General features: G+C 42.4%; 1 protein-coding gene and 1 long non-coding RNA gene across 13 annotated transcripts in view; one reads left to right on the top strand and one right to left on the bottom strand.

The window, feature by feature from the left end:
• Positions 1–48: 48 nt before the first annotated feature.
• LOC133241062 (uncharacterized) lies at positions 49–5,202 on the bottom strand. Its single transcript, XR_009734499.1, has 2 exons — positions 4,715–5,202; positions 49–2,715 (listed from the first exon to the last, which is right to left on the bottom strand). It is a non-coding gene; the product is annotated as an uncharacterized LOC133241062 (long non-coding RNA).
• A 56-nt stretch (positions 5,203–5,258) lies between these two features.
• Positions 5,259–20,266, top strand: part of ANKRD42 (ankyrin repeat domain 42) — a 68,374-nt gene continuing 53,366 nt past the window's right edge. For 2 of the 12 annotated variants that reach the window (XR_009734496.1, XM_061406117.1), the window contains exons 1-2: positions 5,259–6,273; positions 10,598–10,764. Coding sequence is in view for 11 of the 12 variants with exons in the window: in XM_061406117.1 (XP_061262101.1) it covers positions 6,216–6,273; positions 10,598–10,764 (225 nt within the window). In the remaining variant the exon portion in view is untranslated. Of the gene's footprint in view, positions 6,274–8,143; positions 8,347–10,597; positions 10,765–13,225; positions 13,357–20,266 lie in introns of those variants that run through there. The other 10 variants (XM_061406120.1, XM_061406119.1, XM_061406116.1 and 7 more) reach the window with 9 other exon arrangements.

The following is a 20,266-nucleotide window of genomic DNA, read 5'->3' as shown; positions in this document are numbered from 1 at the left end:
GAGAGTATAGCAAGGAAAGCTAAAGGAGGCCCCAGGGAAGATGGAATATTGTCTTTTTTTTTTTTGGTCCTGCCTCACAGCATGCAGGATGTTAGTTTCCAGATCAGGGATCGAACTTGTGCCCCTTGCAGTGGAAGTACGGAGTCTTAACCACTGGACTGCCAGGGAAGTTCCTGGAGTACTGTCTGGAAATAAGAGTTGGAAGTTTGTGAGAAGAAATAAAAGGAATATTTCACTGTTTATACCCTCTTTACAATATCCTCTGATTTTAACATAATTTACCTACTTTTAACTTCCAACTTTCATGTTCTGTAAAATACAAAGTAATTTGTTATTCAGCTAACAATAAGCTTTGGGGAGAAAAATAAGGACCTCATATATTAAAAACAACAAAATAATGATATCAAATGTGTCGAATCTAAAAGATAAAACTAGTAAACAACAAAAACAATTTACAAATATAGAACTAGTAGTTAGCAGTGGGGAAGTGGGAAGGGGAAGAAGAAAGGTAAGAGTAAGGGATTCAGGGGTACAACACCTATGTGTACAGTCAACTACAAGCAAATACTGCACAGCACAAGGAATATGGCCAACCAACATTGACAATAACTATAAAGGAAATATAACCCTTACCACAAAAACTACATCACTGTTGTACATCTAACACCAAATGTCAAATATACCTCAATTTAAAAAAAAAACTAAAGGTTCTCAGAATAGTTCAACCTAAAAGACAATTTTAGATTTTCACTGTATTTTCCTGGATGGCTTTCTTTATGCCTAGTTAGCACTCATTGAATGCTTTGATGGGTTTACTCAGAATACTCAGAAAGATAGAATAAGGTCTCTAGGCATTGTCTGCAAATAGAAAGATATAGCTGACTAAAGAGGAGGCAGTCTGGAGGTGGAGACGGAAAATCAGGTAACTGTCAAGAACAGCCTGAACTTCTGTGGGAGTAGGAATTTTGCTCACTCCTATATGGGGTCAGCTCTCTGAAATAATGGGCACTGCTGGGCAGGTGGGGAAGGACAAGTTAATAGAATAAGAGCAAAAAAGCACCCATGGGGCAGCCCAGTGAGGGTTTAGAGGGGAGCACAAAAGGGAAGCCAAGAAGGTGTAAAGGCAGAAAGCAGAGATGGTTTCCAAAACCCACTTAATTCTTGTCCTGGGGTTGGCCCTACTCCCTCCTGTAGAACTAGATGGAAAGAGTTAGTTTACAGAGGATTATAGGAACAACCTGCTTTATCACCCCACTTTGCAAAAAATGAGATAGCCAATTTTACTTGTAACCACAAATTTCCTACTTACAAAGGGTTCTGATTCTCTGGAATGCCGATACCCACTTCAGTGTTCTGAAATGTTTCACTTGAGAAACTTCCTTCAGTTAGTCCCTCACTTACCTTGAAATCCTGTGCTTTTATACAGCTGGCCTATTTCATTAAAATTGCTCTCCTGAATATTATCAATGACTCCTTGCTAAAATCAGCGTCCTCTTAGCCTCTTAATCATTCTTGGCTCATATACTTCTTAAAAGTTTGCTTTATGTAAGAGTGCATGTTTTCCTGTGCTTCCTAATTTTACTTGAAAGTGAAAGTGAAGTCACTCAGTCCTGTTGGACTCTGTGAACCCATGGACTGTAGCCTACCAGGCTCCTCCCTCCATGGGATTCTCCAGGCAAGAGTACTGGAGTGGGTTGCCATATCCTTCTCCAGGGGATCTTCCCAACCCAGGGATCAAACTCGGGTCTCCTGCATTCCAGGCAGACACTTTAACCTCTGAGCCACCAGGGAAGCCCTAATTTTACTTAGGAATATCTAAAAAATAAAAAATTGATACCAGACAAAAATAGTTTCTTTTCATATCTTATTCTCTAAAGTAGCCACTGAGTTAACAATTTAGATCTTTACCAAACTTTGGAAAATTCTACAAACTAATTTTTAGAAATTAGATGAGATCACATATGTATTGTTTTGCCTTCTTTTTCATTTACTGTCTTACAACTATTTTCATTTTGATTAATGCATGGAGAGTTGCATTTCTCCTCATGTAATATTTCATTATATGAATATAACATAATTTATCTAGCCATTCTTTCCCTAATGTATATTCAAGTTTCTAATTTACAAAGTACTACAATGATTACTCAATATCTGGGTCAGGAAGATCGCATGGAGAAGGAAATGGTTCCCTACTCCAGTATTCTTGCCTGGAAAATTCCATGGGCAGAGGGGCCTGGCAGGCTATAGTCCACTGGGTCCTAAAGAGTTGGACAACACTGAGTGACTGAGCACACACAAATAATTCACTTCTGTTTTCAAAGTCCCTCATATATGTAATATGTTCCCCTTGTTCCCGTTTTCTTTCCTTTTCTTCCTCAGATTTGCTATTTGTTCTTTTCAAACACCAGCTACTATTATGATCAATTTTATTTGTTTCATTAATTTCTGCTTTTATCTTTAATTCAAGTTTATTTTGGGAGATTTTCCTTTTTCTGCTTCTCTGTTTTCTTTCCTGATTCTTTCCACCAAATGTATATCAAAAGTGCGCTGCCTTATTCCCTCAGGGTGTTTATCCATACAACAGAGCAAAAAAGAAAGTCTTTACCATTATTATAATGTGGCTACAAACACTGGATTAATTTGGAGTCAGTCATAGTGGGTTCTAACTCCCTATCACCTAGCTATGTGATCTTGGCCAAATCTTGGTTTCTTCACCTGTAAAAATAGAAATAATAATACAGATTAAGTTTAAGACTATTTACAAATCATTTAGCATAAGAACTGGCCCATATTAATTAACTCAATAGATGTCTGATAAGACAAAAGGCCTCAGTTACACCATTTACAAAAATGAGAGGACTAGGCTGACTAATCTCAAATTCTCTACCAACTGAAAAATTTTGCTTTTGGCTTCACTGAGCAGCAAGTAGGATCTTTGTCCCCCAAGCAGGGTTCAGACCGGCACCCTCTGCAGGGGAAGCGCAGAATACTGTTAGGGAAGTCCCTGAAAAAATTTATGTTCAATCTACTAGTTCATTTACCGGACAATCAACCAAACACCAACCCACTCATTCACCCAAACAACAGTTAGAAAGCACTTCCCTTAAACTAGGTATTCTAGATGTTAGGAATGCCACAATGGACTAAACATATAGTTCCTATCTTCCAGGTCAGAGTCCCTAGGGGGTAGGAGTGGGCACCAACTGTTAAAAGGTAACTAATACAAGGTGATAGGAGAAGGAGATGGCACCCCACTCCAGTACTCTTGCCTGGAAAACCCCATGGACGGAGGAGCCTGGTAGGCTGCAGCCCATGGGGTCGCTAAGAGTCGGACACGACTGAGCGACTTCCCTTTCACTTTTTACTTCCATGCATTGGAGAAGGAAATGGCAACCCACTCCAGTGTTCTTGCCTGGAGAATCCCAGGGATGGGGGAGCCTGGTGGGCTGCCGTCTATGGGGTCACACAGAGTCGGACACGACTGAAGTGACTTAGCAACAACAACAATAAAAGGTGATACTTGGTCTAATAAAGACCGTGGGAATTCAGAGACTTTGAGGAGTATGCACAGCAAAATCAAGACTTAGGTTGGATACCTCATGCGGGGACTCACTACTTACTAGCTGTGTGTGCTGTGCTGTGCTTAGTCGCTCAGTTGGGTCCAACTCTTTGCGACCCCATGGACTGTAGCCCGCCAGGCTCCTCTGTGCATGGGATTCTCCAGGCAAGCATACTGGAGTGGGTTGCCATGCCTTCCTCCAAGGGATCTTCTCAACCAAGGGATCAAACCCAGGTCTCCCGCACTGCAGGCGGATTCTTTACCGTCAGAGCCTGCTGCTAAGTCACTTCAGTGGTGTCCGACTCTATGTGACCCCATAGACGGCAGCCCACCAGGCTCCCCCATCCCTGGGATTCTCCAGGCAGGAACACTGGAGTGGGTTGCCATTTCCTTCTCCAACGCATGAAAGTGAAAAGTGAAAGTGAAGTCGCTCAGTCGTGTCCGACTCTTAGCGACCCCATGGACTACAGCCCACCAGGCTCCTCCGTCCATGGTATTTTCCAGGCAAGAGTACTGGAGTGGGGTGCCGTTGCCTTCTCCAAATGTACCCTCAAAAATTAACTTTGGCGTTAAACTTCTCTATCTGTAGAAAGGAACAGTAATACCAACCTGGTAGGTTATATTAAACAACACATCATTCGAATTCAACGAATGGAGGTTATTATTATTACAAGAGGCGATGAAAGGTAAAGAAAGGCATTTACTATATTTCAAGAGAGGAAAAGCAGGGTCAGGGGACTTTCCCAATTGTGTTCACAAAACAAAACCTGTGGCAAAGCAATTAAGGTTGTGGAGGGGGTGGGGGAGAACAGGGTAAGAGGAGAATCAAAGTGTGTGATGCCCTTGTTCTTGGAGGGCAGAGAATTCTAATTTCTGTATTTTCAGATGCTAGCACAACACCTGACCCGTGTTTGCTATAAACACGAATGGAAGAACACACGTCAAGCAACTGGGCTGCAGAGAAAGATCTGGGCCAAACTGTTCAAAGAAACCATTTTACAGTGAAACGAAATCTTGGGAGTCAGGAGATCTGGAGCAGTCTTTTGACTAAAGACCTCTCTTTTCACACTGGCTTTGCAACTTACCTGCTGTATGGCCTTAACAAATTACTCATACCTCGAATCTCCTCATCTGTAAAACGGGGGAAACACCTACCTTACAAAATTAGTGTGAGAAATTGTACCAAGCGATTATCAAAGAGGCTGGCGGTGGGCACACTCAATAATAGCACAGCACTGCAGCCGCTTAACTTCTCCATTAGGTCTTTTGTTCGTACTTATGACAGGGTAAGAATATACTTTCTCCAACGGTTCAACCGGCACCGAAAAAGTACACTAGGTTTCCAGAGGATGCAAGGCCCCGCCCGGTTCGCGGCACACACTCGGGTCACGGACGCCGACTGCAGTCCCGGATCCTCTCCACTGGCGTAGCCGAGCTCTGGCGGGCGCAACCGATACCAAGCCGTTATAGAGACGGGGCCGAGACAGGCTGGACGGGAGGCCGAGCGCCATTTCACCGAAACCCGTTCCACACCACCATGTCTAGAGGGGACGCCTCGAAAAAAATAAAGAGTACTTAAAAAAAAAAGAAGAAGAAAGGGCAAGGAAGCCGGAAGTGACGCACAGCGGCGAGGAACCGGAAATTACCGCAGCACGCCGGAAGTTTACCCGTTTCCAGGGCGCCGGCTCCGCGTCCCGCGCCCCCCGCCCCCCAACTCTCTAACCAGGTAGCTGGTGTCGGGACGCTGGAAAGCGACTCAGTGGAGCGGGTGCTCGTCGACGGCGGCCGCCGCCACAGCGAATCTCGCGGAGTAGCAACCGAAGACGGCGGCCGCCGCACCAGCCAGCGCGTGTGGAGGATAAACGGCCGGCACGGCCGTCGCGGTGATCCGTCCAGGGAAAGAGTGAGCGAGGGCCAAGGCTCTCGTCTTAGCGAAGACAGAGAAAGAATCCGCGAGGAGAGCGACCGCCGCTGCCGGGTACCGACGGGAAAAGGAAGTGAAGACGTCGGCTTCTCCCGCGATAACTCGAGAAGGGTCAGCGAAGACCTGGACCACGGCCGCAGCGTCTCTGAGGAGAGAGTCAGGGGAGACGGCGGCCACCGTCCCGGCAACTCTTGGGAGAGACTGAGGGGAGGCCTCAGCAGCGACGCGAGCTTCAGTGAAGTCGGAAGTCACCCAACTAGTGATTCCTCGGGATCCGTCAGAGACGACCGCGGCCTTCGCCTCGGCGGGACTTGGGAGGAAGTCCGGGAGGTCCGGGGCCCCCGAGCCAGCGACTCGGGCGAGAGGGGCAGTGACGACCGCCGCAGCCGCCTCAGTGGCTCTTGGGAGGGCGCGAGTGTGGATGGCGGCCGCAGCCTCAGCAGTTCCTGGGAAGGGGTGAGTGAAGATCGCGGCTACTTGGCCAGCGACTCCTCCGCGGTGAGCGTCAGCGAAGACGCCAGCCGCCGCCGCTTCTGGGAGAGGGAAAGTGAGGACGAAGGTTCCCGCTGCCGGGCCTCCTGGGGGAGGACGACGGAGGACGGCGGCCCCGGGCCTAGCGACGACGAGGGAGACAGCCGCTGCTGCAGTGGCTCGTGGGTGACAGCGAGCGAAGACCGCCGCAGCAGCGGGGGCCTGGACTCGACGCCCCCCCGGAGTCCGAGTCGCCGCACCATGCCCGGGGTGTCCGATTCGGGACCGTCCACCTCCTCCACGGAGACTGCGACCCCGTGTGAGTCGGACCGCTTCGCTGGCCCTTGTCTCTGCCAGACTCCACTTTTCTCACTCGAGCCCCTTCTTGGCATTTCCCTTTCTCACCTGTCACTCATTTCTTTCCCCTTAATCGACCTGTTTACAGTGGGTCCCAAAGCTCATCTGGTCATCTGGCCCCCATCCTTCCTCGTTTCAGCTTTCCTTACCTTTTTTTTTTTGGCGCCCACTTGCGCCCATTCCTGAGACTTCGTTCCTAGGTGATAGCAACTCTTGTTAAAGTTTATGGACCCTTTTAAGTTCTTGGCATCTCTGCGGCATTTGACTCTGTGAAAATAGTATTTGTTTGTTGTTGTTTAGTCCCTGAGTCGTGTCCGACTCTTTGCGACGCCATGGACTGTAGCCTGCCAGGCTCCTCTGCCCATGGGATTTCCCAGCTAAGAACTCTGGAGTTGGTAGCCATTTCCTTCTCCAGGGGATCTTCCGGAAGCAGGTTATGGAACTCGCGTCTCCTGCATTGGTTCTTTATCTCTGAGCAACCATGGAAGCCCTGGAAATATTAGACTCACCTAATTTTCTTCCTTCCACTTTCCCGACTCTGCCTGTCTGTCTAGCTAGCTAACTATCCACGCATCCATCCATCCACCCTAAATTTTCTTCTATCCTTTCCATAAATGTTGCTTTTTTTTCCCCCCTCGGATAGTGCCATCACTGATGCTTTTTTGCTTGTTAGTTCTACGACTTCAACCCTACTGAATAATAATAATAACCCTATTATTCATTCAGTCATCCAGTAAATATTGAGTGTCTACTTGTGCTTTTTCTTAAGGATACTGTGAGCAAAGAACACAAACACATTCCTTCCTCCTAGTGGGGAAGATAAATACTGAGCAAGTAATTACTAGCCTGATGAATATTATAAGAAAGAGTAGAGGGCCCCTGACTCCATTGTGGGATGAGGTTGGGGATCAGAGAAAGCTGCCTGCTACTGAGACACAGGTAACCGTGAGAGCTCAGCTCCAGACCTCTCCTTGGAGCTGCAGACTTGCATATACAGTTCCCTTGTGGAACTCTTCCTTGGGCACCTCAAGATCAACACATTCAAAATATGATTTTGTATCATTATGTCGTCTCTGTCCTTTAGTGTTGGTTGTTTCAGTGGCCCTGTACCACTTGTGTAACTTAGTCACACACCTTGGAGTTGTCCTGTTATTCTTCCCTTATTTCACACACCAGATCCCTCCGAGTTCATTTCGTCCTGTTTGCCTAATATATGTTGAATCTGTTTCCTTTTCTGTTCCTACTGCTGTTCTCTTAGTTGAGGGTCTCAACCTCTCTGGTGGAGACTCCTGTAGATATCTTCCTACATGGTCTCCTTGAGTCTCTTCTCTTGCTGTTTTGCTCCCCAGTCCATTAATTCCCCTCACTGCAGCCAGCGTTACACATCTGATCATTCTTAGTCCTCTACTTAAAATCCTTTAATGACTCCCCGCTATCTGTTCAACTCTCCCAAGTTCCAGTACATCCTGTCTCTTGTCTAATTCTAGCTTCTTTTCCTTTCAACCTTATGCTTCCACAGTAGGGTGGGTATTTTTATAGTTTCTTGAACTGTCCAGGATGCCTTTCCCTGCATGCATTTCACCTGGCAAAATCCTGCTAATCCTTGAAGATTCATCTCAGGTGTTACCTTTCCTAGAAACCCTTTTCTGCTCTCCTTCCCTCCTATCCTAGCTGAGTTAGAAGTCTTCTGCTTCCTAAGTTCTTAGGAATATTTCTGTCGTTGCTCTTACTACATTGTTTTGTAATTTGTATTTGTATATCTCTGTGAATTCTTTGAGGATAGAGACCATGTCTTTTTTTTTTTTTTTCAGCTTTCATCTTTTTAATCAACTGAGTGAAGGACATCCTAAACACTACATGAAACAACAGAATTTTTTTCTTCCAGTTTAAAAAAAATGACATACACAAGTATTTCTTAGAAAGTTCTATATAATCAAGGCAGAAATCTTGAATAAAAACCACCTATAAGTTATCATGCTCTTTAATTCTTACAGTTGGAAACTGCTTCCTAATCAGGATTCAACATTGTGTACAGGTTTTTAAAATGTTTCTAGATACATATTAGTAAAAGAATCTGGCCAAACATTTCTTGTAATGTGGAGTGGGTGGATGAGTGGATGAATGAATAAACTGGAATGGCATGTGGTGAGAAAAAGGTTGTGAAATTAGATGGAGGCAAGTTATGGGAGGGCTTCGCAGGTGGTGCTAGTGGTAAAGAACCTACCTGCCAATGCAGGAGACATAATGAGATGCGGGTTGGATCCCTGAGACACAGGAAGATCCCCTGCAGGAGGGCATGAAAACCTGCTCCAGTATTCTTGCCTGGATAATCCCATGGACAGAGGAGCCTGGAGGGCTACAGCCATAGAGCCACAAAGTCAGACACGACTGAAGCGACTTAGCATGCAGCAAGTTATGGGAGGGCATAGACAGTCATACTGAGAGCCTCTAGATGAGCACTGGATAACCAGAAGCGGTTTGGAGTGTGGAGGCATGAAGTGATCAGGGTAGTGTCCTTGCATATGGTGGATTAGAGTGTTCCTGTATAAAATGGATGAAAATGGGTAGAATGTCATTTGTAGATCTTGCAGTACTTGTTTAAAGGAGAATAATGGAGATTTCAGGGTGATCCAGTGGTTAAGGCTCTGCACTCTCACTGCAGGGGGGCATGAATTCAGTCCCTGGTCGAGGAACTAAGGCCCCACTGCTCATCTGGAGAACCAAATACAAGCCCTTACTCCAAAGTTTAAAAGAAATCAATAAAGGAGAATAATGAAGGTTTGACCTAGGGGGATTAACATCATTAAACATTTACCAAGTAGTTTGGTTTTTTGTGGGATGCTTCCTTATTCCTTTGCCCGGATACATATATCTCAATCGTTCTTCAGAGACTTGCTCCACTGTTTCCTCCTCTTCCTCCTTTATTTTACCTGAACTCTTAGGATGTTACTGTCAGGCTTTTTATTGTGTCGAATTTATCCCAGTAGTTTTAAAAGCATCTGTGGAAAGAAAATGTCTAAAATCCATGTCTGTTCATTGTATTATCATAGTGCCTGGCACATGGTAGATGCTCAGAAAGGATTTTTGAGTAAAATGCATAGTATTTTGCTAATAGTTGGTGTAAGAAATGATTTCAGCTGTCAACTGATTTGAACTATTTACTTCTTCCCCAACTACTGTCTGTTCATGCTTAAGTACTTTCGGTGCTTCTGGTTCACAATGCACGTTAAGATATTTCACGGGACAGTAAGGTTGACCGTGCAGTCTTGATGTTTGGAACATGAAATTATAAAATATGAAACTTCGTGTATGAAGTAAAAGTTGTGCCATCCCTTTCTTAGTGTAGGATATATGAGAAAGATATGAAAAACATTGATAAGATGTATCTGCCCATGTGAGATAAGGTTCTGGTTAAGTCTTTTCCACTGGAGTGTTGGCCTTTGTTACAGAGAATAGCTGGGCAGGTTTCCAAATGGTCACCTCTCTCCTCCCTCTACCGAAGACATGAAGCGATTTTTTTTTTTTTTTTTTGGTTTTTCACAGTGATAACCTGGTGGAGTTTTGAAGGTAAAATCTATGAAAATGAGGAGGCCTTGTAAGACTATTGCCCTGAGGAGTTTCTCACTCTTAGGCTAGTACATAACCCAGCCCCCAATAGTTTGTCAAAATTACCACTTGAGTGCTTCTGGAAGTTTGTGGTTCCGGTGGCTTCTGCTCCAGGTGAGCTGAACTTGACCACATTTCTCTTGACCTGTCTCTCCAAATTCAGGGTGGCTGTTTGCCCTGAGACCTGAATTCTGATGAGTCTAAGGAAAGTTGTTGATTTTCAGTTTGTTCAGCTTTTTTCCTGTATGAATGTACGTGATGACTTCTGTGCTCTTTACATATTAGAGCTGAAAATGAAGTCCGATTAAGATGTTATTCATGAGTATCTTTGTTAGTAAATTATTTGGAAAGCCAAAGTGACTTTGTGCTTTCGGTTCAATTGTTGTTTTAGTCTTTTTTTATCTTAAATTTATTTTTTAATTGGAGGATAATTGCTTTACAATGTTGCGCTGGTTTCTGCTGTACAACAATGCGAATGAGTCATACTTCTATTTACGTATATACCGCTACCTCTTAAACCTCCCTCCCAGCTCCAGGTCGGCACAAAACGCCGAGCTGGGTTCCCTGTGTTATAGAGCAGCTTTCCACTAGTTACCTACTTTACATGTGATAGATTATATATGTCAATGCTTAGGCTTTTTTTAGTTTTGCAATATATTTTAAGCAATTTGGTTTTTCAGTAGGTGCCAGGAAGAAAGTGCATTTTGGTAGCATACATGATGCAGTACGTGCTGGAGACGTAAAGCAGCTTTCAGAAATCGTACAGCGTGGTGCCAGCATTAACGAAGTTGATGTTCTCCATAAATTTACCCCTTTACATTGGGCAGCACATTCTGGCAGTTTGGAGGTAAGAAACTATAAATTATTAAACTGGGTAAGTTTGGAGCTGTTGGCAGCTTTGTAAATTTAGCAAACAGGACTGAGGCCTTATGCTGGGCACCGCAAATGTTTTTCTTTTTTTAAATTTTATTGAAGCATAGTTGATTTACAATGTTAATTTCTGCTGCTTAGCCGAGTGATTCAGTTATACATATATACACAAATATTTTTCTTTTCAATTCACTAACATTTGGGTGTTCTGGTTAGCTTTGTAATAAATTGTATCCTAAAACTTAGTGGCATAAAATAACTATTTATGCTTAGGAGTGAAGCAGGAATTTGGATATCAGAGACACCTTTGCTCTGCTCTATGATGTTGGGGCTCCAGCAAGAGGATTTAAAAGCTAGGGCTGGAATCTTTCAAAGGCCTGATCACACAGACATCTGGTAGTAGAGGCTGGCTGTGGGCCCTGGCCATCTTGATTCCTCTCCACGCAGGCCTCTCTGTGAGGTCGCCACATGTGGACTAGTTTGTGGTTCCTCTCAGTGTGGTGGCTGGATTCCAAAAGCAGCAGAGAGGGTGGCTTGCAGAGGATAACAGATTAGATCCTGATCTTTTTGCTGTAGTTGCTTCAGATTTTGGGCAGAGATGGAATCTCACAGATGCATTTTAAGCCCCTAAGCGCCCCTCCCAGGTGTCATTTCTCTTCTTCCAACTCCAGAGGTAACTGTTGCTCTGAAGTTGGTGTTTATTATTACCATCTATGTTTCATGCTGTTATTATATATGATTAGATCATAGTTTTAAATGACATGTTTTATATGAATGTCATATTATTTGGATCATTCTGCAGCTTGCTTTTTTTTGTTCAACAATGTAGTTTTGACTTAATGAGGTGGTTACATATATGTACTCTGCTGCTGCTGCTAAGACGCTTCAGTCCTGTCCGACTCTGTGCGACCCCATAGACGCAGCCCACCAGGCTCCCCTGTTCCTGGGATTCTCCAGGCAAGAACACTAGAGTGAATTGCCATGTCCTTCTCCCTATATGTACTCTAGTTCATTTCTTTCAGCCATGTTGTAGTAGTCTATTCTTAGGTAAATATCAGAATGTATTCATTTTTTGGTTGATGGATATTTCGTTGGCTTTAGTTTTTCAATAGTATAAGCAGTGCTTAGTTAATATTTTAATGCATAAATTCCTTTTTTTATTGATATATCTTATCGAAGTATAGGTGATTTGCAATGTATTCATTTCTGCTGTACAGCAGTGATTCAGTTATGCTTGTATATATACATTCTTTTTCATTTCTTTTCCATTATGGTTTATCACCAGATATTGAATATAGTTCCCTATGCTATACAGTAGGACCTTGTTGTTTATCCATTCTAAATGTGATAGTTTGCGTCTGTTAGTCCCTAACTCCCAATCCTTCCCTCCGCCCCGCCCCCTCTTGGCAATGGTAAGTCTGTTCTCTGTGTCTGTGAGTCTCTTTCTGTTTCATGTGCTGTGTGCTTAGTCACTTAGTCGTGTTCGACTCTTTGCAACGTCATGGACTTTAGCCCTCCAGGCTCTCTGTCCATGGAATTCTTCAGGCAAGAATACTGGAGTGGGGTGCCATGCCCTCCTCCAGGGAATCTCCCCAGCCCAGGGATGGAACCCAGGTCTCCCGCATTGCAGGTGAATTCTATTTCATAGATAAGTTTATTTGTACGCACAACTTTTTATTCTTGGGCTGTGTACAAAGCCAACTGGAATTTTCCTCATGATTCTCACTGTTGTGTGTGGGGAGCTTATTTTAGCTATTACATTTCCCTGTTGCCTGTAGGCTGCACTATGCATCTCTCTTTTTCCCCTGCCGCACAGTCTGCTTTCTATGAATATGGAGTCTCTGTGTGACTTCCTGTTTGTTTGGGCTTTTCAGCTTCTTGGAACCAAATCTGGTCCAAAGAATCTCTCTCCACCAGTTTGTGTGCCCCACTTGAACTGTGGGATTTCTCCTTTGCCCTTTTGGTGGCTCCCTCTCACCTGGGAGGAATGCGCCTGATGGTCTGTCTGTGCCTGCAGCCCTGAGTGGGGACTTCTCTCTGCTGTTTCCTCCCACATCCCTGATGGATCTACACTTTGGCAGCTTTCCCATCTATTTTATGGTTTCAGATGTCTCTTAGCTTCATCAACGATGGGATTTTCTTGCCTTTTTGTTAAAAATGATTTTGAAGAGAAGAGGAAATACTGATTTTAGTCTGCCAAATTAGTGGTTTTCTTTATGCCCTGCCAGTGGACTTTTCTCTTCTATGTTACCTCCAGGCCATTTTTAGACTTCCTTGTCTGATCTCTTCTGTATAATAATTCATAGAATTGTTTTCTCTCCAGAATCTGAATTGTGGTTTCTGCATACAGTGCTTATCAGCAGCTCATGCATACCTGACTGGCATCTCATTCAGTTGGTCTGAAACTAAACCATTATTCTTTTCACTCCCTTTCTTAGCTTTCCAGGCTAATGATTCAAATGTCCTTTGAATCATTATTGAGTTGTCTCAGAAGCAAAACTCAGTATAAGCATTTGTCTGGATGAAGTGCCTCACGGTGCGTATGGATGTGGTGAAAACTGATGACGAGGTTTGTTGATTCTCTTCCATCTTTGACTCTTAGAATTGTCCTCTCCACCTTCATAGCCACTGCTTTAGAGCTACTTGATTTCCTTCTTTCTTGGATCGTCTACCTCTAGTTATAACTGACACACAAGATTACTGCTCTAAAACAGAAGCAGTAAACTTTCCTGAAAGAAAGTGAAAGTGTGAAAATGTTAGTCACTCAGTCGTGTCTGACTCTTTGTGACCCCGTGGACTGTAGCCCACCAGGCTCTTCTGTCCATGGAATTCTCCAGACAAGAATACTGAAGTGGGTTGCCATTTCCTTCTCCAGAAAACCTTCCTTAAGTCCCTGTAGTGACTCTCTGCTCTGTAGGATAAAGTTTGGGCTGTTTAATATGGTAGACGCCTCTTCAGCCTCCACCCCTGTCCCTCCACTCCTGTCAGACTTGTTTTATGCTCCAGTGCAGGCGACTGGCATTTCCCAAACCAGTCTACCGTTTCATATTATTGCAGACTGCCTATGAGCCATTTCACGTGTCTGGTCTCACCTCTTCCCAGTTGAAATCCAGCTCAAGTAGCACTTACTCAAGTAGCAGAGCCTTCTGTATTTCCCCTCTCAGTATCATCCAACTAGCAACTTTTCCCTCAATTTTATACACATTTGAAAAATTCTATTTATCACATGGAATTGTATTCTCTGTTAGATTTTGAGCTCTTTGAAGGTACCATTTTTTTCATTTGAGTTTTATCTTTTTTTCCCTCAATATCTAGTATAGTGTCTGGAATATTGGAGTCATGTTGTGGATTCACAATAAATGTTTGTCGTATTGCTAAGTTTGTTGAATTAAATTTATATTTTTAGTGTCTAGCACAGTGTATAGCAACTGTTCAAGAAATGTTTGTTGAATTTTAACAAAATTAAATCTAAATAAAAAAGTTTTGGTGCATTTCTTTGTTGCCATTTAAGGATCATCTCCTACTTCTCTACTTCGGTGTTGCACTAATACCTTTACATTCTGTTAACCTTTTTGAGATTTCTTAAGACTTGTAGGACTTATGTTGGTAGTATAAAATGACCACTAAATTAATAACTGGTGAAAACTGTGCTTTACTAGACTTCATTTTTTTTCTTTTATCAGATGAAATCAGCTTTTGAGCCCCTGTAGTTCAGTTCAGCCACTCAGTTGTGTCCGACTCTTTGTGACCCCGTGTACTGTAGCCCACCAGCCTTCCTTGTCCATCACCAGCTCTCGGAGCTTGGTCAAACTCATGTCCGTCGAGTTGCCATCCAACCATTTCATCCTCTGTCGTCCCCTTCTCCTCCTGCCTTCAGTCTTTCCCAGCATCAGGGTCTTTTCAAATGAGTCAGCTCTTCGCATCAGGTGACCAAAAGTATTGGAGTTTCAGCTGCAGCATCAGTCCTTCCAATGAATATTCAGGACTGATTTTCTTTAGGATGGACTGGTTGGATCTCCTTACAGTCCAAGGGACTCTCAAGAGTCTTCTCCAACATCACGGTTCAAAAGCACCAATTCTTCAGCACTCACCTTTCTTTAAAAGGTCCAACTTTCACATCCGTACATGACTACTGGAAAAACCATGGCCTTGACTAGATGGACCTTTGTAAGCAAAGTAATGTCTTTGCTTTTTAATACGCTGTCTAGGTTGGTCATAGCTTTTCTTCCAAGGAGCAAGCGTCTTTTAATTTCATGGCTCCAGTCACTATCTGCAGTGACTTTGGAGCCCCCAAAAATAAAGTCTCTCACTGTTTCCGTAGATTTCCCATCTTTTAATTTCATGGCTGCAATCACCATCTGCAGTGATTTTGGAGCCCAAGAAAATAAAGCCTATCACAGTTTCCACTGTTTCCCCATCTATTTGCCATGACGTGATGGGACTGGATGCCATGATCTTAGTTTTTTGAATGTTGAGTTTTAAGCCAGCTTTTTCACTTTCCTCTTTCACTTTCATCAAGAGGCTCTTTATTTCTTTTCACTTTCTTCCATAAAGTAAACTTTTAGTTCAGATATATTTTGTACTTTCAGAATTTTCTTTTTAAAAAATTCTCTTTTTTTCTATTTGATGAATCATTGTTGTCATCATACTTTAATTCATTAAATTCTTTAAAAAATAATTTCTTTTCATTCTCTGAAGCTATTTATTGCAGCTTTGAAGACTAAGTTGAGCATCTGTATCCTCTCAGAGAAAGTTTCTATTTACTTCATTTTCCTGTGTATATATTACAACATTCTTGTTTTTTAATTAGGTCCCATTTGTTATTTTTGCTTTTATTTCTATTCCCTTGGGAGACTGACCTAAGCTAAAACGTTGGTACTATTGATGTCATAGAATGTTTTGCCTATGTTCTCTTCTGGCAGTTTTATGATGTCATATCTTATTTTTTTAAGTCTTTAAGCCGTTTTGATTTTATTTTTGTATATGGTGTGAGAGTGTGTTCTAACTTCATTGATTTAATGAGGCTGTCAAACTTTCAACATCACTTGTTGAAGAGATTGCCTTTTCTTCATTGCACATTCTGGTGGATGTTTAAGATTGTATATCATAACACCTCTGGGTTCAGATTCTACTTCCTCTATCCCTCTTCCCTGGGGTGCTTGTTCTGTGTTAGTATGTTGGTTTGTTTGGACTAATTTTGTGGAATCTGTTTCCCTCATGGTTTGTGTGCACTGTTCTTTTTTTTTTAAATTCTTTTATTTTAAAATATTTATTTAGTTTGGCTGTGTGGCTTGAGAGATCTTAATAAGTAGTTTTCCAACTGGAGATTGAATTTGTGCCCCCTGCAGTGAAAGAGCTGAGTCCTAACCAGTGGATCACCAGGGAATTTCCTTCTTATTTTTAAAGTCTGGCTTCATAGGGGTCACCCCTGGGACAGCATAGCTTAGTGGTCAGCCAGTGGTTAATCAGAGGCTGCGCTTAAATACCTTGAGCCACTAAGGCAACCACCTTGCTAATGATTCTGTGTATGGCTTGGGGAATGTCTTCAAAGTCCAAGCAGTTTACAAGTCAGCTTGCCTTTTTTTTTTTTTTTCCATGTGTTTTCAGGCCTTAGCCAGGAATGTCCAGCCAGCTTGGGACCTCTTCAATCTTTCCTGGCTATGAATGACGTTGTACATGTACCCAACTTTTTAGACCAGAAAGGATAAGTGGAATTTTAGCAAGGCTTTTGAATGTTGAGTTTTAAGCCAGCTTTTTCACTCTCCTCTTTTGCTATCATCAAGAGGCTTTCACTTTCATCAGCATTCAAAATCTTAGCAACTTAGGTTGTCTCATTTCTTGAATTTTTCTGTTGATTTTCTAGGAGGATTTTAGTTTTGTGTTTGCCCCAACCAGTATCATGACTGGTTCTGATGTTGGCTTTCCTAGATTGTTGTCACTGAGGAGTAGATTTGTTTTTAAAATGTGCCTGGGCAGGGACTTCTCAGTCTCTTCAGCAGGGCAGTGGAGCTGTCCACCTGGGTAGAACTTCTGTGTCATGAAGCTGGGGCTAAGGATGCTTGTAGTCCCAGGCTAATATGCCACAGGCTCCTTCTGTTCTTAGAATCAGCAGATATTTCTTGATACATGCTTCTCATTTTGTTATATGCCTTGCAGAGTCTTTAAATTTTTTTTTTTTTTTTTTTTGGCCATGGCTGCTTGGCATGCAGAATCTTAGTTCCCCTACCAGGGATCAAACCCATGTCTACTGCAGTGGAAGTGCAGAGTCCTAACCACTGGATGGCCAAATGGTTGTTTTTGACAGTTTTGTCGAGCTTTGTCATTTGCTTCTTGGGGAGGATTTACTACGCTCCTCACTTAGTCATTTCCGAAGTCCTGCTGATTGGTCAGTTGATTATTGACGGAGATGCAAATATAGTCCAATGGAAAGCAGTATTTTATTAAATGGTGTTGGCACAACTGGACAGCCGTATGTAAGAAAGTGAACCTTAATTCATACTTGGTACTGTGTGTGAAGATGTACTGAAAACAGATCATAAACACATGTGAAACTTAACCTTAATAAAACTTCTAGATGAAAACATAGGAACTTTTTGCAAATCATAAATATGACTAAGAACTTGTAGCCAGAATGTATGACTCTCACAATTCAGTAGTAAAATAAAAAACCCAATGAAAAATGGGCAAATGGTTTCAGTAGACACTTTCTCAAAGAGTATATATGACTGGTCATGAGCACATGAAAAAAGTGTTCAACATCATTAAATGCTAATTAAAACCACAATTAGATGCCACTACACACCTATTAGAATGGCAAAACAAAAAGAAAAACATAACCCAGAAAAATGATAATAGTAAATATGGACAAGGATATGGAGCAATGAGAAGCCTCATACACTGCTGGTAGAAGTGTAAACTGATACAGCCCCTGTGGAGAACAGTTTGGCAGCTTCTTGTCAAGTGAAACTTATCTGTGTCCTAGCAATCTCACTTGTACATATTTACTCAGGATAGAAACCTTGTACATGAATGTTTACAGTGGTTTTATTCCGCACTACCTATGCAGTGTTGGCATACACTCCATAAATATTTGTTGAGTAAAAACAAATGACTTACTGTGATTATTAGTGAGGTTGAACACCACCCCCCTTATATTTTATCAGCCATTAATCTCTGTGATAGACAGATGATACCTAAGTTACTACCCTTTCCAAAAAATGATTTATCATAATGACTGATGTGACAGTGTATCTGAATGACACAAGAAAGAAACTTCTTGAAGGTAGATGACAAAGTTGAAAATATAAAGACAGTGACACTATATGTGGCACAGACCTCTAGTACTGTATTTGTTGACACTTAAGTTAATTTTAAAAGATCTTAAGATTTATTTGGCTCCCTCCCCTTTTTAAATATGCTACTTATTTTCTTTTGTTATTCAGTCACTAACTCATGTTTGACTCTTTCTGATCTCATCGACTGCAGCAAGCCAGGCTTCCCTGTCCTTCACTATCTCCTAGAGTTTGCTCACATTCATGTCCATTGAATTGGTGATGCTGTCTAACCATCTCATCCTCTGTTGTCCCCTTCTCCTGCCTTCAATCTTTCCCAGCATCAGGGTGTTTTCAAATGAGATAGTTCTCCACATCACGTGGCCGAAGTATTGGAGTTTCAGCTTCAGCATCAGTCCTTCCAATGAATATTCAGGACTGATTTCCTTTAGGATGGACTGGTTAGATCTCCTTACAGTCCAAGGGACTCTGAGGAGTCTTCTCCAACTCCACAGTTTGAAAGCATCAGTTCTTTGGCACTCAGCTTTATAGTCCAACTCTCACATCCATACATGACTAATGGAAAAACCATAGCTTTGACTAGACGGGCCTTTGTTGGTAAAGTAATGTCTCTGCTTTTTAATAAGCTGCCTAGGTTGGTCATAACTTTTCTTCCGAGGAACAAGCGTCTTTTAATTTTGTGGCTGCAGTCCTCATTCACAGTGATTTTGGAGCCCAAGAAAATAAAGTCAGCCACTGTTTCCCCATCTGTTTGCCATGAAGTGATGGAACCAGATGCCATAATCTTCGTTTTCTGAATGTTGAGCCTTAAGCCAACTCTTTCACTCTCCTCTTTCACTTTCATCAAGAGGCTCTTTAGTTCTTCTTCTGCCATAAGGTGTCATTTGCATATCTGAGGTTATTGATATTTCTCCCAGCAATCTTGATTCCAGCTTGTGCTTCCTCCAGCCCAGCATTTCTCAAGATGTACTCTGCATATAAGTTAAAGAAGCAGGGTGACAATATACAGCCTTGATGTAGTCCTTTCCCAATTTGGAACCAGTTTATTGTTCCATGTCCATTTCTAACTGTTGCTTCCTGACCTGCATACAGATTTCTCAGAAGGCAGGTCAGGTGGTCTGGTATTTGCATCTCTTTCAGAATTTTCCAGTTTGTTGTGATCCACACAGTCAAAGGCTTTGGCATAGTTAATAAAGTAGAAGTAGATGTTCTTCTGGAACTTTCTTGCTTTTTTGATGATCCAATGGATGTTGGCAATTTGATCTCTGGTTCTTCTCCCTTTTCTAAATCTAGCTTGTACATCTGGAGTTGTCAGTTCCCTACTGCTGAAGCCTATCATGAAGGATTTTAAGCTACTAGCACATGAAAGGAGCTCAATTTTTGTACAGTAGTTTGAACATTCTTTGGCATTGTCCTTCTTTGGGATTGGAATGACAACTAACCTTTTCCAGTCCTATGGCCACTGCTGAGTTTTCCAAATGTGCTGATATATTGAGTGCAGCACTTCAACAGCATCATCTTTTAGAATTTGAAATAGCTCAGCTGAAATTCCGTCACCTCCACTAGCTTTGTTTGTAATATTGCTTCCTAAGACCCACTTGACTTCGCATTCCAGGATATCTGGGTCTAGGTGAGTGACTACACTATTGTGGTTTTCTGGGTTTAAGGCCTTTTTTGTAGTTCTGTGTATTCTTGCCACCTCTTCTTAATATTTTCTACTTCTGTTAGGTCCTTATCATTTCTGTCCTTTATCGTGCCTATCCTTGCATGAAGTGTTTTGTTGATGGCTCCAATTTTCTTGAAGAGATCTCTAATCTTCTCCATTTTATTGTTTTCCTCTCTTTCTTTGCATTGTTCATTTAAGAAGGCCTTCTTATCTCCCCTTACTATTCTCTGCAACTCTGCATTCAGTTGGGTATATCTTTCCTTTTCTCCCTTGCCTGTCACTTACTCTTCTTTTTTCAGCTCTTTGTAAACCCTTTGTAGACAGTCACTTTGCCTTCTTGCATTTCTCTTTCTTTTGGATGGTTTTTTGTCATTGCCTTCTCAGAATAACAGTGTTTGCTCTGATATAGAATTTTCTGGACTCATTTCAAAACCTATGGCAGAGGTTGTAAATTGGTGGCTGTTGAATGAATTTAACCACAGATATGTTTTGTTTGGCTTGTAAAGTATTGGTCAAACATA

Source organism: Bos javanicus, chromosome 29 (assembly GCF_032452875.1).
Source record: "Bos javanicus breed banteng chromosome 29, ARS-OSU_banteng_1.0, whole genome shotgun sequence".
Taxonomy (NCBI): domain Eukaryota; kingdom Metazoa; phylum Chordata; class Mammalia; order Artiodactyla; family Bovidae; genus Bos; species Bos javanicus.
This window is presented reverse-complemented; position numbering and strand designations above follow the sequence as displayed.